The sequence below is a fragment of the Capricornis sumatraensis genome, chromosome 16, assembly GCF_032405125.1.
Source record: "Capricornis sumatraensis isolate serow.1 chromosome 16, serow.2, whole genome shotgun sequence".
Taxonomy (NCBI): Eukaryota; Metazoa; Chordata; class Mammalia; order Artiodactyla; family Bovidae; genus Capricornis; species Capricornis sumatraensis.
The window spans coordinates 48,682,650-48,710,397 of NC_091084.1; the positions used below are offsets into that span (position 1 = coordinate 48,682,650).

General features: G+C 42.3%; 1 protein-coding gene and 1 pseudogene across 1 annotated transcript; both read left to right on the forward strand.

Moving 5' to 3' along the window:
- Positions 1-2,064: 2,064 nt before the first annotated feature.
- CAVIN3 (caveolae associated protein 3) lies at positions 2,065-3,904 on the forward strand. Its single transcript, XM_068989013.1, has 2 exons — positions 2,065-2,665; positions 3,243-3,904. The coding sequence occupies exons 1-2, from the start codon at positions 2,282-2,284 to the stop codon at positions 3,633-3,635; spliced, it is 777 nt and encodes a 258-aa protein (XP_068845114.1). The 5' UTR covers positions 2,065-2,281; the 3' UTR covers positions 3,636-3,904.
- Positions 3,905-6,306: 2,402 nt separating this feature from the next.
- The window catches only part of LOC138092131 (TBC1 domain family member 12-like), a 36,849-nt pseudogene continuing 15,407 nt past the window's right edge, over positions 6,307-27,748 (forward strand).

Here is a 27,748-nt window from a genome sequence, read left to right on the forward strand (position 1 = left end):
TTCTTGGATAGTGTATGATCAAGGCCATCCCACTATAATTTCTATCAATCTGGACTTTGTTGACTCAAGGCTTTCTTCTGGGTTGCCCCCAAGTTATTTTTATGCACCTCATGGGCTTCTCTTTTCCAAAATCCACTAATTTCTACTAGTTTATATGGCTATTATGCTTGAAGTTTTGGAAACACCAGCAAAATCATCGATGGCTTTATTGCTAAATTTTAAGGTTTTCTTTGTTCTATATACCCAAAGGGGAATTCAGCAGGCCTTTGAAAAATATCTATCCACATAGTTCTTGTTTCCAAATGCACTGGACTTCTTTAGTACCATTCCTTGAGGATGGTGATTCTTTCATAGGCTTCCCATAGCAGACATTTTTGATCGACTATCCGCAGCAATACTCAGATTTTTTACATAGATAATCACTTTTCTGCCCACACCACCCATATGCTCCTAGGGAAACTGACCCTACCCTGCTCTAAGAGTGGGCCTAAATTGTCAAAAGGTAATTATCAGCTCTCTTATCAATGATGGGTTAAGGAACTCAGGTGTAAACCCACCAAGATATAGCCATACACTTTGGTTCTGGAATGGCCATTTAACTCAGTGGAAAGCAAGTGGAAAAATTCTGAAGGGTTCTGGGAAATAAATGTCCTACATTTTCAGACAGTTCCCTCTTTTCTCTTAATTTTATGCAGAGATATGAGGTCTGGAACTGCTGTAACCACCCTGCTCCCAGCCTGGAATGCAGCTGACACCTGGAGGGCATAGTTGAGAGAGCTGTGACTGACCCACACTTAATCATCACTCTGTCTACCATGGTCGTTTCCAATTATGTTTGGGTTGGATTTCCTAAGTTTAAGAACTGTTTAAATTGGGTTCTCTGTTGCCATAATTTGAAAGTATTCTTAACTGGCACATCCTGATGGATCTCTCTGAGCAAATATAAATCCACTGAAGGAGACGGTGATTCCTTCAGGTTCCCAAGGAGCAGAAGGGTCAGGCTTCGTGGAGAATCTGTAGAATATGGTCTCCAACTTAGCATCACCGGATTTCTGGAAATAATAATTTCACTCATCTGCTGTCCTTCTGTGTAAACCAGACCTCAGGTCCTTGCAGGCTCATGTAACCATCCCACGAGTGACAGTTTCTGCCACAGTCAAGTGACCCTCACAGACCGGATGAGGAGAGGAAGGACAGAGGTGATAGGATCAGTGAACTGCCTGGACTTCTGTGCCTACTGTCAGCTTACCAGGTATCACTAGAGAGGCGGCATGGGGTTTTCCACAGTGGTGAGGTAACAAATTAACCACCGGCATCATTAACTGGATCCTCTATGCTCACTCTCTCCCACCTCCAGGCAGCAATTTAAAATCCTCACTCTCAACAGACATTCTCACCTATTTCCAGAGAAAATTAAAAAAACATCAGGTGGGAGCCAACAACCAACCTCTAGGAGAAGAAAAGCATAAATACCAGAAACTACTCTAATCCTTTGAAAGGTTTCACAGGAAGAGGTGTCCTGCCTGCCCTCCAAGTTTGAGGTGCAGGAGCTAGGCCCTCAGGGGCTCAACGAAAGCGAGGAAGGAGACCTAGAAGAAAGAAAATAGGGTAATGCTACCCATCGAACTAGAGAAGCAGGAAATGAGGCCTGTGGCCAAACCCTGGTGATGACTACTAGGAAAATACCAGGGGATGCCTCCCCACCCGCTCCGCCTCTCCTCTGTCTACGTGGCCTGCTGGGTCCCAAAGTGAGACCTCGAGCCCAGTCTTCGGTCTATATCGAAACAGCCAAGAGCCTAGGGTGCAAACACAGCCCTCTGAGGCGCGGGAGGCCGAGGGCAGGGGGCTGCGGAGGCCCTTTGGTCACACATTTGCCTTCTGACATAGTTTCTCTGCCCACACGATGCATACAACAACATGTTCCAAGGCTTGCCCTTTGCACTGGGGAGAGAGTACTTTCCAGAAAGAGGCACACCAGGGAACTGGGAGTGGAGGAAGGGAACTCAAACTCCTGATGAGAGTTAGTCGGGCTGGGTGGGGCGGATTCCAGGCCAACCTGCTTCCCCGCGGGGCCCCGGGCAGGGCGGCAGAGGGGGGGCGCGCTTCCGAAGGACCCCACCGCCGACATCCCGCCCTCTGCCCTCCCCCCTGCCGCAGCCGGGGAAGGCCAACTCCGCCTGCCTGAGTCACGGCCAAAGCTGGGGAGGAGCCGGGGAAGGCGGCCCCAGCGCAGAACGCGGCCGGCGGCTTCAGCAGGAGCCAGGCAGGGCGGTCAGGGATCATGGGGGAGAGCGCTCTGGAGTCGGGGCCTGTGCCCGGAGCGCCGGCCGGGGGCCCGGTGCACGCCGTCACGGTGGTGACCCTGCTGGAGAAGCTGGCCACCATGCTGGAGACGCTGCGCGAGCGGCAGGGGGGCCTGGCTCAGAGGCAGGGCGGCCTGGCGGGCTCCGTGCGCCGCATCCAGAGCAACCTGGGCGCGCTGAGTCGCAGCCACGATACCACGAGCAACACGCTGGCGCAGCTGCTGGCCAAGGCGGAGCGCGTGGGCTCGCACGCGGATGCCGCCCAGGAGCGCGCCGTGCGCCGCGCCGCCCAGGTGCAGCGGCTGGAGGCCAACCACGGGCTGCTGGTGGCGCGCGGGAAGCTCCACGTTCTGCTCTTCAAGGTTAGTGACCTCAGGCGTCCCCGGATCCGGGGCCTTTTCCCGCCTGCGGGCCACCCTCTGGGGCTCCCCCTCCCATCCGCCTGCCGCACCCACATTCCTGACCCCACCCTCTTCCCTTCTCGGGGAACCCACTTCCATGGCCGCACCCACTTCCCACTGCCCAGCCCCAGCCTTCCCTCACGCCCCTGAAGGCAGCCTGGCCAATGAACGGCCGCCCAGCTCTCGCTCAGGCCACGTCCGCAGAAGTTCCTCCAAGTACCAGCCCATCCCTGAATGAAAGTAACGGTGATGGAAGTGCATCCTGAGACAGGTCGCAGCCTCCAGCTGTTCTTGCCCCTGAGGCCACCATCCTGCCTCACGCCTCTAAAGGGGCCCCGCAGACTTCTGCACAGTTCGCCTGTCCTAGTTGTCCCCACGTCCCTCCAGCCGGCTCCCTACGTTCCCACGCCTGCCTAGCCTTTCCCCTCTGGGCTGCGGAGGCCGAGGGTGGGGCGGGTCTCCCTGGTGTAACTGAGATGGGGGGCTCAGGCTCCCGAGAGGGGGCTGCCAGGGCCAGTTCTGTGTCCTTCACTTGCAGGAGGAGGCTGAAATCCCAGCCAAGGCCTTCCAGAAGGCGCCGGAGCTCTTAGGCCCGGTGGAACTTGGCCCACAGCAGCCCGAAGCCGAAGCTGAAGAGAGCTCAGACGAGGAGGAGCCCGTGGAGTCCAGGGCACGGAGGCTGAGGCGCACCGGGTTGGAGAAGGTACAGAGCCTGCGAAGGGCCCTTTCAGGCCGCAAAGGCCATGCTGCGCCAACACCCACGCCTGTTAAGCCACCTCGCCTTGGGCTGGGCCGGAGTGCTGAGGGCCAGCCGGAAGCCCAGCCTGCGCTGGAGTCCAAGCTGGAGCCAGAACCTCCGCAGGACACCGAGGAGGATCCCGGGAGACCTGCTGAAGCGGCGGCTGTGCTCCAAGTAGAGAGTGCGGCCTGATGGCCCGTGCTGCCTGCCTCCCCTGTGCCTAATGCTAGTCCCCAAATAAATCTTTCTCTCAGAATGCAGCATTCCCGCCCAAATAAGGAGTGAATCCTGCATCCACAGCCCAGCGCTGGCCCTCCCTTCCCGGCTTCTCTAGCCCAGCACCCTGTGTCCTCTAAAAGAGCAGCTGCTCACACCTGTTTACACTCACCATCAATAAAAGTCATGTCACCTAATCCGGACTCCATGTGAAGGGGTGGGAGAAAGGTGGTGCAAGAAATAAAGACAGACGTTGGAACCTGGAATGTGACTTCATTTTCAAACAGATCATTGTGTGGTTTCTCATTTCCACTGAATCCTGGGCTCTACCTCAGTGGCACATAGAAGTGTCCTTCTGGCCACTTGCTCCTTCAGCAGTTTCCTTGTAGGGACAGACAAGTGTGATTTTTAGCCCCCAGCATCTAGTACAGTCCCTTGCTTTTAGGCACTCAGCAAATGCCAACTTGTGGTTTTCCTCTTAGTCACTTCTTCCTCTACCACCTCTTAAAAGTTGGGCCTTCCAGGACTCTGTTTTTAGCCCTCTTCTCAATCTGGATATTCTTTCATTAATACTCACCCCTGGGACTTCCCTGCTGGTCCAGTGGTTGAGGCTCTGTGTTCCCAATGCAGGGCACCACGGTTCAATCCCTAATCAGGGAACTAAGATCTCACATGGAAAATACAAACCCAGAAACCACTCCCTGGCAGGCCTCTTCTATCAGCTACATACACCCTAGACCACTGTCTTGAGATGCATTGGAAAAGGAATCCAAACTCCCAATGTGTCCAAAAGAAGCAGTCTGTCTTCTACCTTTTAATTAAGTTCAATTCCACAGCTATTTATTGAGCACTTACTATGTATCATTCAAAACCGCTCCTCCTCCTGCATTTTCTTTACCAGTGAATGGCATCATCCACACAGAAACCTGGGAGTCTTCACTGGCTCCTCCTCTCTTTCCTTCCCCTACCACACAGAAAGAGTTATCCTACTGATAACTCTGACCTGTTCTCCCTTAAAACCCATTGTTGCTGCTCTATGTCAGGCTTTGTTTTTCATCTGATCGTTACATGAACTGCTAATCTGATCATATCACCCTCCTGTTTCAGACGCTTCAGTGATTCTCTATCAGCTTCAGAATAAAATCCAAGTTCATTTGAATGTTACCTTCAAGCCCCTTCATGAGCTGGCACCTGCTCATTTTTGTAGCCTCACCTCTTGCTACTTCCCTTCGTTCCTGAATCACGATGAGCTGTGTGCTCTCACTCTCATCTCTACTGTCCTACAAAAGTCATCAAGGGACCCTGTTTTAGGGCCAGATGCTTCTCTTCCTTGCTCCCAAACACCACTTGCACACTTCAGTACTAACTGCACTAACTGTGATTGTCATTACTACTCCCCCCCCACCCCTCACCCCCACCTCCCGCCAAATCCACTAGACTGTGGCCCCTTTGCAGTAGAGACTGTTTTATTCATTTCAGTATCTTCCATACCTAATGCTATGGTTGGGGCACAATAGGCCCTCATGAGCATCACAGAAGAAGAAAAGTGGGAAAGCGTTGGCTTGGGATGGGAGCATGGTCATCTACCCATTCATTCAGTCATTGCTGTATAAAAATATTTTGAGTTCCTATTATGTTCCAGACCCTATAGTACCTTTTGTGAATGCTGAGATGACAATCTCTTCTGAGGCCTTCAAGGATCTCAGAGTTAAAGGAGATACAGACATATAGTGACTGATGTAAGTGCAGTGATAGTTATACACAGGTTATTTTGAGAGGAAAGGGGGAAGGGGCACATCCTTACCTGAAGGAGGAGAAGTAGAGGATGTTCTTGGAAAAGGTAAACAGAAGGATGGGAAACAGGAATGGTGAGGGGCGTAGAGCTCAGTGGTTAATGGTTTGGGATCCTAGTTCCCTCAGCTACGAAAAGGGATAATGATAGCTCCTGTAAGGCTGAGGCGAGGGTTAAATGATGTAAATGCCTAGCACAGTGCCTGGAACACAGTTTGTTTCAGGTATATAATTTATTTGTTCATACATTTGACAAGTATTTACTGAACTCTGAGTGTCTGCCGGGCACTATTTTAAGAGCTGGGGATATAGTGGCACACTAGAAAAACAAGATCTCTGCTTTCTTGGGCTTAAATTCTAGTAGGAGGAAGTAGACAATAAAACAAACTTACAAGTCAGATAAAAACAAGTAAACATGAACTATAAGGGCCTCCTGATTATGGGAGCTGAAGAAAACAGTAAGGATACAGATGATTGCGGAGGATGTGTCCTTTAAATGAGAATGTTGGGGACTTAAAGTAGGACCAGAGTTCAACAGTGATGTTTTAAATGAAGTTTTAAATGAATTTCTGTGGATTCAGTTAGAAGAGTCCAAATCCTTACCTGCTACAATTGGTGGGAAGTTGTTTTCAGTCACTTTAGGGCTTCTCCCCTTCCTGCCTGGAGAATCCCAGGGCGGGGGAACCTGGTGGGCTGCCGTCTATGGGGTCTCACAGAGTCGGACATGACTGAAGCGACTTAGCAGTCCCAGCAGCAGCAGCCACTTCCTTAGATCCGCAATTATACCAGAGGGTTCACACCATCTCAGGGTCTCTGATTGTATATCTCTGTTGCTATTGCTCCTTGTGACCACACGATGCCGCTGTTGGGGTACCAGCGCCTCATCCTACAGCCCAGAGGTCTGCCCATTCAACTCGGTGCTCTATAAACTAGGGGTCCTTCAATGGAGGGTGACTGCAGTAGCTCGATTTCCTCTGGAAAATTTCAGGGCTCCTCTTGCAGGCTTCCGGAAAAGCCTTAGTGACCAGATTATGTTAGCTTCTCGGCTGCCACTCCTTTCAATGTTCTGCTGTTACTGAGGGGCTGGTCTGAACAGGGTCAGTTCTCTATCCTCAAAGAAAAATAAATTCTTGTTCCATTTCCAAATCCTTGGAAATCCAATTTTCCCCCATTTCAACTCACACACAAAATTAAAAGCGCAAATGCACATTTCTCACACAAAATATCTCAATAGCTTATCAGAGGCACCTAAAGTCTCAGAGATTCTGGACGCTGATCCCTAGGAACCCAAAGACTTGGCTAACTTTGGTGGGAGGGATGTTACTTTATGTTCTTTCCTGGTGCTTCTAATGCAGCAAATAATAAAAATCAAATTAAAAGTTCTCAATAGTTTTTCTTGTGACTTTACATATTCCATGTTACTGCTATCGTTATTATTAGTAATACTGGAATACCAGACTATATGACCTGCCTCTTGAGAAATCTTATGCAGGTCAGGAAGCAACAGTTAGAACTGGACATGGAACAAGAAACTGGTTCCAAATAGGAAAAGGAGTACATCAAGGCTGTATATTGTCACCCTGCTTATTTAGCTTATATGCAGAGCACATCACGAAACACTGGGCTGGATGAAGCATAAGCTGGAATCAAGATTGCCGGGAGAAATATCAATCACCTCAGATATGCAGATGACACCACCCTTATGGCAGAAAGCAAAGAAGAACTGAAGAGCCTCTTGATGAAAGTGAAAGAGGAGAGTGAAAAAGTTGGCTTAAAGCTCAACATTCAGAAAACTAGGATCATGGCATCCAGTCCCATCACTTCATGACAAATAGATGGGGAAACAGTGGAAACAGTGGCAGACTTTATTTTTGGGGGGCTCCAAAATGACTGCAGATGGTGACTGCAGCCACGAAATTAAAAGACGCTTTCTCCTTGGAAGAAAAGTTATGACCAACCTAGACAGTATATACAAAAGCAGGGACATTACTTTGCTAACAAAGGTCCGTCTAGTCAAGGCTATGGTTTTTCCTGTGGTCATGTATGGATGTGAGAGTTGGACTATAAAGAAAGCTGAGAGCCAAAGAATTGATGCTTTTGAACTATGGTGTTGGAGAAGACTCTTGAGAGTCCCTTGGACTGCAAGGAGATCCAACCCATCCATCCTAAAGGAGATCAATCCTGAGTGTTCATTGGAAGGACTGATGCTGAGGCTGAAACTCCAATACTTAGGCCACCTGATGTGAAAAGCTGACTCATTTGAAAATATCCTGATGCTGGGAAGGATTGAAGGCAGGAGGAGAAGGGGACAAGAGAGGATGAGATGGTTTGTTGGCATCACTGACTCAATGGACATGAGTTTGGGTAAACTCTGGGAGTTGGTGATGGACTGGGAGGCCTGGCATGCTGCAGTCCACGGGGTCGCAAAGAGTTGGACATGACTGAGCGACTGAACTGAACTGAACTGAAGCCAAAGTTAATGGAGACACTGACACAGAACCAACTTGTCATCCAGTATATGTGGCTTTTAGGTGGCTGCTTTATCCAGGAGGGAGGCACACTAGTGGATTACCAAAATTCAGAGGCTGGTTCTTGATTTTTAAGATCAGAAGTACAAATCTATTATGCGTTCCAGCATGGTTAGGCTGATAGGGATTTGTCTGCAATTACCAAACTCAGAAAACACTGATTAAATTGAGGGCTGGATTCATTTCTCTGAGAAGTCAAACTGGTAAGTGAACTATGATAATCTAGCTATCTAGTCAGAGTATTTTCCATCCTGTTAGTAGGTCTACATGGGAAACTGAAGTGAGATCTTAACGTAAGGAAATAAAATATGAAAACACGATGATGATAACGAGCGGGATTATCCAACCTGCATGCTTGTTTTTTTGCTGTGATATTCCTCTTACATGGGAAAGACTATCTACATTCCTGATAGGAAGTGTCTTCCTTGTTAAGCACCAGAGATCCTTTTGGCTTCTCTTCATTGAGAGTTGAATCATATATTAACTTCAGCATTGAAGGGAACTCGAAAGCCGTTGAATCCACCTGCATTTCCAATGCTCAAACATCTTTTACCATCTTGCAACTTGTCCTTAGCTAGCTAAGCTAAGCTAGCTAGCTAAAAAGTCCAGTGACAAGGAACTCACTGCCTCTTAGGCAAATCTAATTTTGGAAAATTTTAACTGACAGGAAAATTCACACTAAGATCACAATATGTCTTTATGGTTTCCCATATGCGGCAGTTGCCCTCACTTCTGCAACATCTGTACATCAGAATTCCTTTATTTCTGTGATGTGCGTGTCCTGGGAGTCAGACTCCAGCAGGACACTCAGGACTGACTTACCTAGGATTTCTCCCACCATCCTTTCCTCAGAACAGGTGTTGCTATTTTATTTAGTCATTTCTTGTGATACATTCCGTGCAATCTTGGCCATTCTTTTGGAAATTGTTTTAGTTCTTTCATATCAATTTTAAATAGAGAGGTGGCAAGGTACATCGAAAAAGTATGGTCTTCATAGTCAGACTGTTGAACTTAATTGCTGGTGAAGGGCAATTCTTTTTCTAGGTCTGTTACGAGTACTAAATAAACTTTTCCACATACTCATTTACTCATTTCATATTGTGCCAGGCGATGGGGATGGATGGTGTGTTACACAGAAATGAATGCTGCCCTCATAGAGCTTACCCTAAACTGAAAATTTTAATAAAGTTTTCAATAAACACTATGATAGGAGCAATATTAGGTGCTATAGGAGCACAGAAATAGGGCATCTAATCCCTTATCCAGTAGGGTGGCAATAATTACAGTGGAGGCATATCAGGGAGAAATCATCTTTATTTCAACCTGATTTCCTCTTTTATTTTTTCCATCCTGTTGTATTACATTTCTTATTATGTAATTTTTGCAAGTGACTTTTTATTTTTTTGGCTGCACCACTGGCATGTAGAATCTTAGTTCCCTGACCAGGGCTTGAACCCAGTACCCCCTGCAGTGGAGGCAAGGAGTCAACCCCTGGATCACAAGAGAAGTCCCTCAAGTGGCTTTTTAGAATGACCTGATCCATCCTAACCCACTCTAGTGCTCTTGCCTGGAAAATTCCATGGACGGAGGAGCCTGGTAGGCTGCAGTCCATGGGGTCGCTAAGAGTCAGACACGACTGAGTGACCTCACTTTCACTTTTCACTTTCATGTATTGGAGAAGGAAATGGCAACCCACTCCAGTGTTCTTGCTTGGAGAATCCCAGGGACAGGGGAGCCTGGTGGGCTGCCATCTATGGGGTCACACAGAGTTGGACACGACTGAAGCGACTTAGCAGCAGCAGCAGCAGATCCATCCTAAAGGAGATCAGTCCTGGGGGTTCATTGGAAGGACTGATGTTGAAGCTGAAACTCCAATACTTTGGCCACCTGATGCGAAGAGCTGATTCATTTGAAAAGACCCTGATGCTGGGAAAGATTGAGGGCAGGAGGAGAAGGGGGCGACAGAGGATGAGATGGTTGGATGGCATCACTGACTCGATGGACATGGGTTTGGGTGATCTCTGGGAGTTGGTGATGGACAGGGAGGGCTGGGATGCTCCGGTTCATGGGATCACAAAGAGTTGGACACGACTGAGTGACTGAATTGAACTGAACTGATATATAATTTTACGAAAATCATTTGAGTATTTAATTGATGTAACAGAATGAACACATCCAAAACTGTGCCCTTTTCTCAAAAGTCATGATTCTCCCACACCTTAGAAAGTGTCACAACCAAAGACCTGATCTTGGCCCCCAAATCCCCATCTTTATTACAATTTTCAGTTTAGTATAAGTTCCGTGAGGGCAGCATTTCTGTCTTTGTAACACACCCTCCATCCCCATCACCTAGTACAATATCAAACGAATGAATGAGCATGTGGAAAATGAATGAATCACCAAGTTCAGCAGATTCTTTATTAATAACCTGAGAATTTTTCTCTCATAAATAACTAATCAATTTGGAGCCACTAGAACAATTTGAGAAGATAAAACAAAGAACCAGAGAGAAGTTGATTGTTGCACTTTCCTCTTGAGATTTCTTGTGAGTTAAATGGGAAGATACATGTAAAAGGCTCAGAATTGTGCCAGGCATATGAGAGCTTAACTTTCAATATAGTTTGGTTATGGTCACTTGATCCTTAAATTCAGTCAATGCTGAAACCAGCTTTTACCATTGACATTTTCATTTCTGTGAACTAATAAATATGCTTTTTGCTTAACTCCAGTTTTAGTTTTTTCATTATATTTAATTCTTCCCTGCAGCTGAAGGATTCCTAATAGATACAAACTCATTGGCTCCGGAACCAACATGGAGGGCAAGGGCAGCGTCTTATCCTTGAAGCCTCAGCACTTGGCACAGGACCTGTCATAGAGCAGGTGCTGAATATTTGGAGAATAAGCAAATTTATTCGAGTGAGGTATCAGGACACAAGAATGAATAAGAACCTGCCTGCAAGGAGCTGGCTCACAGCTACCCCTTGTTTGCTGTCTTTCCGTGGAGCTCTGTTGCGTCCTCCCAGGCCGACTTATGGCTTGGGAGAGACAGTGCCTGGGGCCCACAGTCCTTTCTGGGCCCATAACAAAGCTTTGCTTTTTTAAAATCAGAAGAAAAAAAAAAAAAGAAATTTTAGGTAAAAGAAACTTTTTTAAACTGTTTATTTTATATTGTAGTATAGTTGATTACCAATGTTGTGATAGTTTCAGGTGTACAGCAAAATGATTCAATTATATATATATATATATATATACATGTATCTATTCTTTTTCAAACTCTTTTCCATTTTAGATTGTTAGATAATACTGAGCAGAGTTCCCTGTGCTATACAATAGGTCCTTGATAGAAATGTTTTAATATGTAATATTAATATATTAATTATATAATGTAGTTGTAAAATATAATTAAAAAACTGGTTATCAGATGCAGGAGGGTGGGGGTAGGGGAATTGGGTGAAGGTGGTCAAAAGGTACCAACTTGTAGTTACAAGTTAGTAAGTACTAGGGATGTTATGTACAAAATGATCAATATAATTAAGACTGCTGTGTTTCACAGATCAAAGTTGTTAAGAGAGTAAATCCTATAAGTTCTCATCACAAAGGAAAAAAATTTTTTTCTATTTCTTTAATGTATCTATATGAGATGATGGATGTTTACTAAATTTATTGTGATAACTGTTTCATGATGTATGAATGCCAAATTATTATGCTGCACACATTAAACATACACAGTGCTGTAAGTTAATTACATCCCAATAAAATTGGAGGGGAAAAATTATTTTTAATGGAGGAAGGAGCCCCTGTCATCGGCTACTTAATTTTCTAGTTTTTTTTCTCCTGTTTTCTCTTTTAAAAAAATTTATTTATTTACTTTAATTGGAAGCTAATTACTTTACAATATTGTAGAGGTTTTTGCCATACATTGACATGAATCAGACGTGGGTGTACATGTGTCTCCTCTTTTCTTAGAGCAACTATACTTAATTTTTGTACAATTTTTAAAACTATTGTTTATCCCTGAAAGAGGTGATTTCTTCTGGACTACAGTTGGAGGAGTTCTCTACTTGGTGACTGAGTCAGGGCAATGATCCAGACTAGCAGGATTTCACCTTATGACACAGAGTTTTCAGTGTAACTTTCTCTCTCTTTTTTAGCAATTAACAGTGCAGAGGTTTCCTTCTGCTTCCTGAAATTACTTGCTGCAGGGTGGTGGTCTGTTTGATTTCTTGGTCAACTTTGCAAATTCTACTCGCATAAACATCGCACTTGTTTCAAGGACGCTCAGGTCTGTAGCCCATAGACTGTCCTCATTGCTACAAGCTAAATTATGTTTCTTCTGAACTTCCAGGCGTGCCCATTCAGGGTGTGTTCCGCCCGCTCTGTGCCTGTGCGTCTCTGTGGTCTGCAGTTGTGATCATCCTTGCTTTGATCCTCGCTGTTATTGGTGGCACTTCCTATTTGTGGTTTGGACTTCCGGTTGTTTCCTAGTTTCATCAAAGATGGACAGAGTCTGCATTTATGTTCTCTTTCCTACTTTAGGATTTTTTCCAAGATGATGAGAAGAAAAATATAGAGACAGCACAAATGTGGGGCATCATGTAACAAACGGACATCATTTCTCTTCTTACATGATCGTTTAAGAAACCTGAAACTGATTTTATAGAATATAAACAGGGTGTTTGAATCATCTGAATGTAACATGAATATCTCTGAAAATTAAAGAAAACTATAACTTCATCCAAGGAAACATGAGGATCATGAAGCAGAATATCTAGTTTCTCATACAGCATTCTCATCCAACTAATACAAAATAGTAACTCATGGATAAAACAAACTCTTTAAAGAGTTTTATTTAAAATTGTCTAGCTTTTACAATATTGGGGGATTAAAAAGTATAGACTTAAATTTCTCGTAGAGTCACAACTTCTTTCATGCACACACAGAAATTTTAAAACATTTAAATATTTACCTGGGTTGAATTCCAGTTTCTAGGCAGACCTTTGGAGACTTCTCTGTCGATGTCTTTGTTGTTGCTTAGTTGCTAAGTTGTGTACAACTAAGTTGTGACCCCTGGACTGTAGCCTGCCAGGTTCCTCTGTTTATGGGATTTCCCAGGCAAGACTACTGGAGTGGGTTGCCAGTTCCTTCTCCAGGGACTCTTCCCCACTCAGGGATCGAAACCTTATCTCCTGAGTCTCCTGCATTGCAGGTGGATTCTTTACAGCTGAGCCATCAGGGAAGCTCATTGATATTTATACTCACATACTTATGAACACACACACATACACACTTGTATATTACATATATATATACATATACTAACGTACACATATATTTCTACTTCAGTGTTATATTTTGTAAGTTTCCAAAACCAATTAGGAATGTCAAGTTAGAACTAAAATAATTTAACATTAAATCACAATCAATTCATACTAAAAATGAAATTACATTTCTGAAAGCATAAATGAGAAAGTTTGTATAGAATAATGTCTGGATATCCAGCTAATTTTCACAAAATCAGTTTACAAAAGATATTAATATTTCTGCTTTTATCCAATATTATCATTTATATTTAGTTCTCCAAATATCAAGGCATGAGACATTATGACTTTTTTATTTAAAAGCAAATAGAGAACATTTAGAAAACTTTAGTCATTAGCAACTTCAGTCATTTCAGCTTTCATAAAATAACCGACTCTTTGCATAGATTAAAATATACCATTTCCACATCCCTCAAATATATTTAACTATAGTAATTTTCTTGATTTTGACAGAGGTAAAACATATGATCATCTTTAAGATGATTTGTGTGCATGCTCAGTTATGTCCAACTCTTTGCAAACCCATGGACTGTAGCCAGCCAGGCTCTTCTGTTATAGAATTCATAAATGACTTTTTCCTATTTTAATTAACAACATCAAATAAGGAAATGCCCAAATCTAGAGGTAACACATCTTGCAGTTTTATTATTAATATACTATATACTTTTACTACTATATTTTTAGATTTAAAACAAATCACTGAGAATACTGAAAACTTAGAAATCGTACAAATTAATTCAAGAAAACTCATATCGGAATTTTACTGAAATAGGGGTTGCAATAGATTCCCTCTGGTTCCTGATTCTGAAGCAGCAGTTTCTAGGTAGAATTTTTGTTTGATTTTTATTTCTGGCTGTATGCCTCAAATGGGATATTAGTCCTGTAACCAGGTTCAAATCTGTGTCCCCTGCAATGGAAGTGCAAAGAAGTTTTAACTAGCTGAAAAGACCTCATTCATCCTTGTCTCTCTCTGTGGAATTTATGTATGGGAGAAACTTCTCAGTAATTATTTGGGTATAAATTGTTTTAAGTATCTTTATTTTTCTCTCTGATTTGTTGCCTGTTTCAGTCTATCAATATCATACTTATCCTGAAAGAGAAAATTCATGAAGAAACTATTCTGGACAAAAAAGTCATGGTTTTAGACATGATTTAACTGCTGATGGCATTTTTACTTTCTCTGAATAGAGTCCATCTTCCTTCAGTATACTTGAGAACCATGGATCATTTTGGAATCCACAAAGCTGATAGTAAAAAAATGTTTTCACAGGCAAATCACACATTTAAGAACTGATAAAATTTACAATTTCTCAACTTCTCACACATATAACTCACACATTCATTCTGGTCAAAATATGCTCTTCAAGAAATGTTTCAAGTAGGAGTTTCTCCTATTTATGAATGGAAATTTCATGTTCCCAATTAACTATTTCAAACATTTACTTAGAAGGCATCTTTTAGAGCAAACATGTTTTGGAAATGTTCTCACACAATTTCAAGGTCTGAATACCCTCTCCTGCCCCCAGCTCCTGGATGACATTCCTTTCCTCAGACTCAACAGAGGTCACAGTGAAAACTGTGGCAGGCATAAAATACATTTGCGAAGAGTGAAAAATTGTTCTCTACAACCAAAGCATCCTCCTTTCTGCCCAGTAAACAGGTGATATGTATTGAGCATATTAATTGAAAAGGCCTTTCATGTGTCTAGACAATGAAGTCCAGTATGATTGTTATTATTCAGTATTATTCTGAGAGTTCTAGCTAATGTAATAAAAGAAGAAAAAATATCTAAATATGGAATATGCAACTATGTGGAAAGGTGTCATTAATATTAAGTTGTAGAGCAAATGTAGAATAATACAAATTGTGTAATTCCATTGAAAAATTTAAGTACATAAAATGTATAACATATATGCCATAGAAAACTATTTTATTTTTGATAGTGGAATGGAAAAACATAAACTTAAGTTTTTTATATTTTTACTTTTCCAACTATTTGGGTTTATAAATATGTATTAATTTTGTTGATAAGAAAGGGAAAACTCTACCAAACTCAGAAGCCCTTAGGCTATAAATAAAATAGCTTTCTTTTTCTTTTAAACATATATATTAATACTTTTATATATACATACTTTTATATTTATATAAATGTCAAAATAACATTTTATATTTCTTAAACTGTATATATATTTCACAGCAGAAGTATAAGCAAAAATCTTGAATTCAGAATCATGTAATTTTTTAGAAAATCCTAAAGATGCCACCAGAAAACTGCTAGAGATAATCAATGTATTTGGTAAATTTGCAGGATACAAAATTAATCACAGAAATCACTTTCATTCCTATACAGAAATAACAATAACTGATCAGAAAGAGAATTTAAGGTAACAGTCCCATTTACCATTGCAACAAAAAGTATAAAATACATTGACTTTTGAACATTGAAAAACAAACAAAAAATTGGCTTTTTTTTCTTGTGACTATAGGCATATACATAGCCCAGGAAATTTTTGTTATAAGGAGTTAAGCTCTCAGCATAGGAGATTTACACAAAGAAAAATATAACATCTACAATTATGAAAATTCAAGCAGGTATCAAAAATGATAAGATAATTTTAATTACATTAGAAAATTATCAAAATATAATGGTTAAAATATCAGAAAATAATACTATTTTAGCACAGTAGGATTCCAGCTATGTTTTATTTTTAAAATTCATTTTTAAAATATTTATTTGGCTGCATCTTATCTTAGCTGTACTACCCAGTTATGTTTTAAAATTAAAATATGCATAAGAAGAAAAAGCCTAGGCTAAAATGTTAATAGTGATTGAGAGGATAGTTCCATATTTTTTTCTTTAACCTTTTTTCTTAGTTACCAAATCAAGTAATTTTTGCAATGAGCACATATTACTTCGGCAAATAGAAAAAAGTAAAATTTTAAAATGTTAAACAACAATACAATGAAGTTGCAAGTAAATAAAACCTGTCAGAAATGAGAAAGAAATTTATGAGTGTAAAGTTGAGGTAGGAAGACTGAAACAGTTCTATGCTGACATGTGGAGAATTCAGAGAAGAGTTGAAGAGACTCAGTTAAGTGAGTGCCTCATTTGATTTATAGGGAATGGTGTCTTGAGACTGTTAATTTATTTTTCCAGCACCCAAATAAGGTATTTTCAGATTGTGCTGAGAAGCCAAGGGGGGAAAAAAAAAGATAGACAATCTCTGGTTAGAGCTCAAGTGTCTGCAGGCAGTCCTTGCTCCCTTGACAGAGCTTTAATAATGGAGCACTCCTACATTCCAGCTGGGCAGGCTCCTCTCCATCTCATCAGCACAGACAGGATAATTAAACTGCAAGTGTCGAATTACTCATAGGGAGCTGCTGCTGCTGCTGCTGAGTCGCTTCAGTCGTGTCCGACTCTGTGCGACCCATAGGGATTCTCCAGGCAAGAACACTGGAGTGGGTTGCCATTTCCTTCTCCAACGCATGAAAGTGAAAAGTGAAGGTGAAGTCACTCAGTCGTGTTCAACTATTCGCGACCCTATGGACTGCAGCCTTCCAGGTTCCTCCGCCCATGGGATTTTCCAGGCAAGAGTACTGGAGTGGGTTGCCATTGCCTTCTCCTCAAAAGCTAAATAAAGAGGTGACATTGGGGAGGTGGGTGACGATGGCATGGATCCTAAGAACTGGTTTTCAAGGCATAAATACTTATGTTGCACAGAGTATCTACAAACCAAGGATATGGCTGAACAGACAGAATGAAAAGACAGAAGTCTCCTCTGGGGAAAAATCAGACAAGATGGCCACACTGTATATAATCACTAACCTCTGTATACGGTGTATAAACAGCATCTCAGAAAGTACACTTGCCATCTTCCACCTCATTTTCTTTGCCCCCCGCCTTGCTTCTGTCAACTGTATTTCCATTCCCAATTCCCAATGCTCAAACAGTTTGTCTCCTCCCTTTCAATAATCTCCCATATGTATATTAGTTAAATCTTGAAGAAGCTAGTTATGCAACATTTCATAATTCTAGTCCCTCATTTCCATTTCAGTGCTATTATCCTCATTTACAGTCCCATTGCCTCTGATTTGAGCCCCTGAAATCATCTCTTAAATGTTCCTACTTCAATCTATTTGATATACTCGGTAGGTCAAAACACTATCTTGATTTTCCCCAAAATGCATGACCTCCTCTTCCTCTTAGCCAAGGTAGCATTCTTGTATATTTGCTGTAGTCTATTTGTGCAATTATTCCCTTCCCCACTGCACTGTAAGTTCCTTGAGGGCAGGGGTGCACTGAATTTATCTTTTGGTCCTTCACGATACTACTTGTTCACTTAGAAGTCATAAAAACACTTGCTGTGTACTTAGTTGCTTAGTCATTTCTGACTCTGTGACCCCATGAACTGTAGCCCGCTAGTCTCTGTCCATGGGGATTCTCCAGGCAAGAATACTGGAGTGGGTTGCCATGCCCTCCTCCAGGGAAAAACACTTGGGGCCTTGGTACATAATTATTTGCTTAGTTTCCCTCTCTTCTTACCCTGTGCCAAGAAACTCTTTCCAACAGCATGCTTTAGATCAGAGAAATGAGACTGATGCTTCCTCACTGAACCATAAAGACTTATCTCCTGAGCACTTGCTTCCTCCTATATCACCAGTCAGTGATGGAAATAGATTACCACAAGCCCATTCAAAACAGACAGGGGTTATCATCCCCTTTTCATAACTCCCTGTTTGTTGGTAGATGTCTATGCCTCCATCTTAGTTGGAGTCTGATTCCTATGATGTATTTGCTACTAAGCACCAATAGATACAGCTTCTGCACTTTGACAGACACAAGTTCTTTTTTTAAAAATAGCAATTTCCTTTCCCTTTTAGGTTATTTTAAAAGATAATTGTTTATTTGGCTGCACCAGGTCATATGGAATCTAGTCCCCTGACCAGGGATCGAACCCAGGTTCCCCTGCATTGGGAGCACAGAGTCCTGCCATCAGACCACCAGGGAAGTCCCCCAACACAAGTTCTTAACTGCACACAACTCTAGGATGACTGCTGTCATACTGTTATCACCATACAGCTTCATTGGCTTACTTTCCTGGAACCTCTGCTCCTCAAGCTGTCTCCTACCCTGCCATCCATTGCCAATGCTCCAATATTTCGTTATAGAGTTAAACCTTGCTCTTGTTCCAACCAAGGTAAGGTTTCCTAAGAGTGAATTTCACTGCTCTCACATATCCATGGAAGCTCAGATCTTTCAACTATTCTTCTTTCAGAAGGAAGGTACTGTGTTACAGTGTTTCTCTTTGGTCCCACCAATACTCAGTACAACTTTTCTCTCGAGGGAAGGATTGGGATCTTGATCTCGTCTCCAGGTCAGTGGTCTGGGGGACTTAACAGAACACTTAAAATAGACTCGTGGTCAGTGATTTTCAACAAACTGTTAAATACACTAAACCTAGTGATGGGTAAGGGGGTTGCTCCTCTAAGTCTGTGCTGTTTAGCCACTTATGTGGCCCTAGACTTCTAGGATATATAAGCAAGTAAGCTGATGGTATTTGGTTATGATCATTGTGTCTCACTCTCTTTTTTCTCCCCAAGAGGACAGACACATTAAGACCCATGTGTTTGCCTGGAAGTTGACAGGTTATACTAATAAAAGGAAACTGAATAGGAAAACTGGAATTCTGATCTAGATTAAAAAGCAGAGACATTACGTTGCCAACAAAGGTCTGTCTAATCAAAGCTATGGTTTTTCCAGTAGTCATGTATGGATGTGAGATTTGGACTATAAAGAAAGCTGAGCACCGAAGAACTGATGCTTTTGAACTGTGGTGTGGGAGAAGACTCTTGACAGTCCCGTGGACTGCAATGAGATCCAACCAGTCCATTCTGAAGGAAATCAGTCCTGAATATTCATTGGAAAGACTGATGCTGAAACTGAAACTCCAATACTTTGGCCACCTGATGCGAAGAGCTGACTCATTTGAAAAGACCTTGATGCTGGGAAAGATTGAAGGCGGGAGGAGAAGGGGACGACAGAAGATGAGATGGTTGGATGGCATCACTGACCCAACAGACATGAGTTTGAGTAAACTCCGGGAGTTGGTGATGGACAGGGAGGCCTGGTGTCCATGGGGTAGCGAAGAGTCGGACACGACTGAGCGACTGAACTGGACTGATCTAGATTAAACAAAAATCACCATAAGGCTTATTGGAAGATGACAGAATACTAAAACTGCAAGGCTAACAGAAACACCTGAAAACAGAAGAATGCTTGCAAAAGAAGACAAGAAATCTCAATACCAACAGACAAAAGTGAAAAAAAGTTTAACTTCGTCAACAAAAAACAAAGCCACAGAAGCCAAACTCTAGATGGAATCTCTGCAATGTGTTGGATGCCTAGTGGATGGATTTCCCAGCACCCCTTAAAGGAGCAGCCATACAGATCCACCTAGTTATGCGCTAATTTCCTGATCCCTGGCTCCTGGCCTCAGGCCAAAGCATTCTATCCAAACTAGGTAAATCACAGTCTTTCCTCTAGACCAGTGGTTCTCAACTGGAGGTGATTTTGCTCCCAGGGGACATTTGGCAATGGCTGGAGACATCTTTAAGTATCATGACTGGCATCTAGTACACAGAGCTCAGTGATGCTGCCAAACATCTAACAAAGCAGAGGACAGCTTCCCCAACCAAAGAATTATTAATAACTTGTTCAAAATGTCAATAGTGCTGAGGTTGCTAAACCTCACAGTTGATTGATCCCTACTGTTAACCTTACGTAGGCTGTTCTTTACTCAGCTACAATGAAGAAGTGGATGAAAAATATACTCCTGGCACATGATGAAGTGTGCAGTGGTGGAGATTTAAGTTTATTACTGACTCAGAGAGAAGGCATTGCCTAGAATTCACCGTCCATGGGATTCTCCAGGCAAGAATACTGGAGTGGGTTGCCATTTCCTTCTCCAGGGGATCTTCCCGACCCAGGGATCGAACCCAGGTCTCCCGCATTGCAGGCAGACGCTTTAACCTCTGAGCCACCAGGGAAGCCCCCTAGAATTCATAAAAACACTGTAATGAGATACATTTTAATTCAGATAAATTGTTTGGTAGAGGAAGACTCTTTTTTCCTTAGCTAGTAATTAACTTGCATTATGGCTCTTCCTCCATAGCACTCAATATGAGACTGTGTTGAAGCATTAATTGGACAGTTTTTACTATCAAGTCAAAATGAACCTCTTACTCAGCCTGACATCCAGTAATACAGAACCAGCTCTGGCAGCTGTGAAGACTCTGTAATCTATATGTCTGTGCCTGTGGTGGATGATGGAAAAAGTTGCAAAGTAAATTTAGGGTAACCCCTTTGCCCCACCAAAGACATTATATTAAAAAAAAAAAAAACAAAGGAACAACACAGGTGTGTGTGGAAGCATTTTCATAGGGACTTGGGGGAAATTTTATTCTTTTGCAGAAACACTAGCACCCATTATCAGGACATCTGTTTGTGCCTTTGTTATAAGGTACTTAATGATGTAGAAAAGGGTATTCAGGTCAATGGATGCTGACCAGGCTTGTCAGCAGTTTGCCTGAAAATAACAAGCAGAGTTTTAAGACAGAAGCATTCCCACTTGAGAGTTATGCTTCCCACAACCATAGTCACTGTGTCAAAGCTACCTGCACAGCCTGTCAAGGCAGCTAAGTCACTGTCCATTGTGCTGGATTGTCCAGCTCAGTCAGGACCCAGCGGAGGGAACATAGAGAACTTCTGAGAAAGGAAAATAGGGAAATGTATCTGGGACCCCAGTGAAGGTTGTCTGGAGGTAGATCACTTTCTGGAAAGCAATATGTGCTGGAAAAATGTTATGGATCATATTGGGGCTACTGAATATTTCCTTGAATTTTGTTTTTAACATTCCCCAAAATGATCAGAAGGGTACCCAGAAACTCTAAAATAGAACTTGAAGTAAAATGTATCCAGGATATTACATTTGGCTCTGGTGGGTTGGAGAGGGGTCAAACAAATAATTGTTCTCATGGTGGCGAGACGGCACCTGAACTTACCCAGCACATCAAAATATGAAAGTCATTCAAAGTTTGTTGCAGGTGTGTTGTCAACGTTATAGGGTCTCTTAGAATGAATGGTGGTGAATGGAAGATTAATAAAATGTTTTTCTGATCAGGTAACGAACCCACACATATCCTGTGGACTTCAGTTGTCCAGGGTAGGGGTTGGGGGATGGCTAACATGTGACCTAGGGTGGGAAGCTGTTAAGCATATAGGGCAAAACCTTAATCAGCTACTTTCTGGATTCTTTAACCTTCTTAGAAGCTGCCAGAAGCCAATGCCTTTCTAGTGAATAATAGGATACTGCTTATATTTTTTAACATGGCTCTGAGTCAGCATATGTGGGTCCTTGGCCAGCTCTCAACAAGACAGACCAGGGCAGATGAGGAGAATAAAATAAGACACTCCTTTCAGTGGTTTTTCTGCTGTCCATCCTTATGGCTCTGTATAAGCTTTACTTCTCACCAGAAAAAGAGCTGCTTCTATCACCCCCTTCATTGCTGCTGCTCTTTGTACAAAGATTGTGCTATTTAGCTCACAATTGAGGGGTTATCTAACAAGCCATGCCTGCCTGGAGGGCAAGGGTCTTGTCAGGCACTTCCTGGATGGTTTTGCCATGATCAAAAAAACTAGAGTGGTCTCTGAATTCAGTGGTTGTTCTCTCCCACCCTGCTATGGCTGTAGGAGGCCACAACCCTGTGAAACGTCACCCTTGCGCAACATCACAGTGGACCTTCGGTCAGATCTCACCATGAGGACAGCCTCTGACTTCCTGTATGTGGCTCATTTGGGTGGCCCAGTTACGAAAAAGAAGAACAAAAATTGCCAAGAAGTAATATCTCCAGCTTTGGGTATTTTTTTGGCTACATCATTTATCCACTGCCTCTGGAGGCTTGGGTTGCTACTATGCTGGGGGGTGGTTATAAATATGCAGCTAACCCACACTTCATTTCATGGTCTGGGGAGAGGATACGTTACCATCACGTCTTCATAAGTCACTATCCTCTTGTGAGCGCTTCCCCTGTGGCTCAGCTGGTAAAGAATCCACCTGCAATGCTGGAGACCTGGGTTTGATCCCTGGATTGGGAAGATCCCCTGGAGAAGGGAAGGGCTACCCTACCCATTTCCAGTATTCTGGCCTGGAGAATTCAATGGACTGTATAGTCCATGGGGTGGCAAAGAGCTGGACACGACTTTTTCAAGTGAGCGACTTTCACGTCACATCCTTTTGTGAACAAGACCAAGCACTACTGTGTAGAGTACTGAAAATTGATCAACAAATCTATTTTCTAGAATCCATAGAAAGCTGATGTTCATGTGCTACTGCTCATGTATAGCTTATTGTAGAGAAAAAGTAACAGTCTTTAGCAGGTACCCACTGGAACTGGGGTGACCAACCCATCCTGATCTGCTCAGGACTGTCTCTGTTTTAATACCTAAAGTCTCCTATCTCAGGAAACCTTCAGTTTCAGTTAAGTTGGGACAGTTGGTCACCCTAAGAGAACTGAATACAGCTCTGATCAAAGGGTATGGGACTAATGAGATTTATGAGGTCCCGTGTTTCAAGGAAAGTTCCATATAACTCTGAAGTGAATATGTTCATCTACATCAGTGTTATGAGGTTTCCAATATCTAAGCCAGAAAGGCCAGTACAGAGGAGGAATGATCGTTAAACATAGGATATTGAGTTAAACCACTGTAAAAGTCATTAAATATTTAGTGTTTACTATGTTCCAAGCACATTTCGAGGTATCAGAAATAGAGAATTGAGCAAAATAAAGGCCCTAATTTCAGAGGACAAAGTCTCAGGAATATAACCAGGAAAGTTGGCATGCTTCTTCTGGATGAACTGTGGGATAAAGGAGCAAAACAGTCATACCTTCCCAAAACCAAATTGGTGAGGACACGATGTAGCAAGATGTTTTCATGATGTATCCTACTATTCTAATCTTGATTGCACATTCTGGGAGGAAAAAGTTGGACCTGCAACCTCAGTACATATTTGCAGATTATATGCATGTACTTCTCCCTGGAGGCTCAGAGGGTAAAGCGTCTGCCTCCAATGCGGGAGACCTGGGTTCGATCCCTGGGTCAGGAAGATCCCCTGGAGAAGGAAATGGCAATCCACTCCAGTATTCTTGCCTGGAGAATCCCATGGACAGAGAAGCCTAGTAGGTTACAGTCCATGGGGTCGCAAAGAGTCAGACACGACTGAGCGACTTCCCCTCACCTCACCTCCCAGGTGGTGCTAGTGGTAAAGAACCTGCCTGCTAGTGCAGCAGATGTAAGAGTTGTGGACTTGATCCCTGAGTTGGGAAGATCCCCTGGAGGAGGGCACGACAACCCACTCCAGTATTCTTGCCTGAAGAATTCCATGGACAGAGGAGGCTGGTGGGCTGCAGTCCATGGGATCACAAAAAGTTGGACATGTCTGAAATGACTGAGCATGCATGCACTGCTAATATATGAAACACATACACAAAAATGGAAATTAAGAAAAGTTGCTCTCTAAGGCCCTCTGGGGCTGAAGCAAAAGCTCAGGGCATACATGATCAACCATTAAAGGGTGGTTTAATTCCAAGTACGCATTAAAAGATCATTTTTAAATGCAGGTAAAATCATGGCTCTTATACAGATGAAAGAATAAAAATGAGTTGAAGATTTTATTTAACTCATTCATAGAAAACAAAAGTGATACAACCAGGTCAAAGGAGATTACCAAGCACAGACACAGTTAAAAGTCAGGAATATGGAAATGTACAAATAGAGCCAAAACTGATTTTTTGACTGTTTCTCTCTAGAAACAGAATTTGTTTGCATGTCAATAGACAAGAATTATCTGGCATTGCTATCAGTTATCTACAGTTTACAGAATCAGAATCAGACAACTCAGGTGTGCTTTAGAATAAACACTTATTTTTCCATTTATGCACATTTTTTCCCTACAGTCTCCCCACTTTTGATCAAAAAGAATCTCAAAGAATCCTGATCACAAAATGAATGTGGCCTTATTAGATATGGCCTGATTATTTACAGAGGTACAGCAAGAATGTTACCACAAAGGCCTTCTTTTAAGTTTACTCTGCTGGAGGTTTCCATAAGGAATCTCAGGTTGGAATTTTAAAAGCCTCTATTACTTGCTGTTCTGAGGCTAGGAAGCCATGCCCAAGAAACTATCCACCAGGTTTCATCTGTAGGACTTATGATACATTGTGGTGACTTCTCCTCTCAAAGTCTTCAAAACATCTCTAGGCTCCTGTCATGGAAGTGACCTTCCTTACCAGCTGGACCCTGTAAGCGAGGTACCAGGAAAGCATTGTCAGCAATAGTTAGCAATTGTCAGCCAGGAAGTCAATCTTACTTCCCTGAGATCTTCTTCCTTTGTCCCTGGGGTCGTGCCCACTTGGAGGGGCCTGGTGACAAGGTCACTGCTAGTATGAGCAGCCAGTCTTCTGCAAAGGAGCTGTCTGGTGGCTGCAGACACCAAAAACCACGGACCTGAAGCAGCTGGGAGTTAGAGGGTTTGATTCTCTCACTCTTCTTCCAAACAGTCCCTCTATCTGCCCCTGATTCTCTGAAACCTTTTCCAAATAGGATTAACAGGTGCTCGGATCAGCTGTCCACGATGCTCCTGTTTGGAAATTATTTGATAAAGTCCCTCCCGAAAATCCAAAAGCCATTCAGCAGGAACAAAGCACGGATGAACAGGGAGGCTTGTAAATCACTGCTTCAGTTTTTAAGACTAAGAAGTCTGAATTCGAGTCACCTTCTACCTCCATCCTGATTCTCCAGTATGGACCATCATATGACTGATGATTGCTTTTGTGTCCCATTGAAATCTTTGGCTACTCCAAGAAACTCTTCCTGCCAAATCTGTGGAAGAAACTTTAACCTCAGTGAAAAGAACATGGGACCTCTGAGCTGAGCCTTAAATTGAGAAAGCAAAGCAGCATGTTAAAAAAAAAAGATTTAAGAAAAAGTATTTCAAATGCAATGGTAATTTGGACCAGTGAAATACTGCCAGGCTGGGAAGCAATTCATAGTTAGGAGAAAGGTTGGAGAATTAAGGTGCAGGGATTGCCCCCTAGTGTTCATGGTAAAGCCTGGACTCTCCTTGTATTAAGTGAAATGAATATCACTCCTGAATTTATGCAATATTCCCCCCCAGAGGAAAGAGATGGTGGTAAAGCTTCAGCGAAACAAGTTCTATCGAAATATATACTTTTCTAGGATATAGAATGTGTATCTGTTGATGGTCCAGATGCTGGTCTGGAATTAAGCTCAATTATTGTATGCCTTTCCATCCTTCTACCTCTTTCAGGTGGATGGTCCATATCATGATGTTTTATATAGTATAGTGTCTTAGGAGGATATTCCAGAGAAGGCGATGGCACTCCACTCCAGTACTCTTGCCTGGAAAATCCCACGGACGGAGGAGCCTGGTAGGCTGCGATCCATGGGGTCGCGAAGAGTTGGACACGACTGAGCGACTTCCCTTTCACTTTTCACTTTCATGCATTGGAGAAGGAAATGGCAATCCACTCCAGTGTTCTTGCCTGGAGAATCCCAGGGACAGGGGAGCCTGGTGGGCTGCCGTCTACGGGGTCACACAGTCAGTCGGACACGACTGAAGTGACTTAGCAGCAGGAGGATATTCATACTGCAGACCTGATGTCGGTTATGTCCGAGGGATGTCCTTCATTATGGTAGTGTTCATTCTCAGTTTGGAAGCAGTAGATGCTTTCATTGGAAATCTCATGTGTAAGTCACTCCAGTTGGCCTTTTTCTGTGTGGATTGCAGCCAGATGTTGATATATTTTGGAACATTTGAAGTATTCTTTGAGGGCAGTCTCTTTACTCTTTTTCTTCATATTAAGTAGTCTTATGGTTTCACTCTAGACATACACTTGACAGATTAGATCTTCACACGGTATCACAAATCACTCTTGTGCTTGATCTGGCCAGTCCAGTCCAGGATGTGTTTTGCAGAGATGGGGAGGAATTTTTATTTAGAAGTGGGATAAGAATCCTCCAGTAATATGAAGACATTTTCCTTCAGATAGACTTTATTCACATAACACAGTTTCTAAATAAACTGGCAGAGAATCTTACACTGGAAAAACTGTTCAGCTGTATTGCAGCCACTCAGATGCAGAAAAGCACCAACTAATGGACTTAGGTCTTTGGGTTAAATATGAAGGATATTGAAGAAGGAGACAAAATAACAGTACTGCTTTGAACAGCTAATCTTCATAATTAACAGACCAATTGAAACATAAAGAAGCATTTTTTATAACAGTATTTTGTTTCCCATGTAAGCAGCATGGAGAAAGTTGGCGCAGTTCAAAAGAAGTGAGAGATGGAAAACTGCTGATTTTGAATTTTGTGTCTGAAGCAACAGAAATGAAAACCTATTGACAATATTATTTTAAAAAGGTATTTTGTAGGGAGAGCCATTTTACAAAAGAAAAAATGTAAATGGTTAGTTCATACTCCATAATTTTGGGTAACATTTGAATGCAATAACATTTTAAAATAGTTTTGGGGAAAAGAGATAGTGGCTTATCATACCCAACTAAATAAGCGTCATTTTCAAATATAACATTCCAGAAAAAGCCTCTGTCACATAACGATGTTTCCAATTATATTTAGTAAAAAGGAGGGTAGATTCTTACTGAACCTTTGCAAATAACTATGTTATCATTTAAAAGTAAGATTATTTAATAAAAGTTTCTGAATTTGGAAGGGGAGTCAAGTAGGGAGAATAAAACATCATCTAAAGATGTTTCATTCAGTTTACAAAATCAAATTTTACTAAATTGTTATGGATTATAAATAAGTTAATAAGAAATGTATCTTATGTATCCAGAAAATTAGAACATTAAAACAATATCAACAATATTCCAAACAAATAGCTACAATCAACTCTCATTAGTTCATCCATTCTATGTAATCATTTCTTGTCCTGCTGGGTCTTGGGTTAGCAGTATCATGAACCCATCTGCTTCTTACTAAAAAGAGTTCCATAGATCCTAATTTAGACCATTAGCATGGTCTTTCCTCTTCAGGACAGTCTTAAAGTTGTTTAAGTGATGACATCAGAAGCCTGTACCCAAGCTCTATTATTCATTGAAGTGTCAGTAGTTTGAAGTAACTGGTACAGTTCTTTTCCTTGGACTCTGGGGACCATGCATCTTTGTCAAAGATGTGATCTGGCCCCTGCAGCTGACTGCAGAGCCTTCAGGGGAGCTTACAAGTAATACAAAAACTATCTGTAGATGCCAGACTTAAAATGACTATGGTAATTGATGGAGAGAGTTTATATCAAGCAAGAAGTAACTGACAAGGAAATTTAGTTGTTTCTGTGTCATGCAAAAAAATGCTAAC

Bases quoted from the DNA above. Each gene is read 5' to 3' on its own strand.
- CAVIN3 (XM_068989013.1), top strand. From the start codon at position 2,282: ATGGGGGAGAGCGCTCTGGAGTCGGGGCCTGTGCCCGGAGCGCCGGCC. The intron at 2,666-3,242 runs GTTAGTGACCTC...CTTCACTTGCAG, and splicing joins TCCACGTTCTGCTCTTCAAG to GAGGAGGCTGAAATCCCAGC.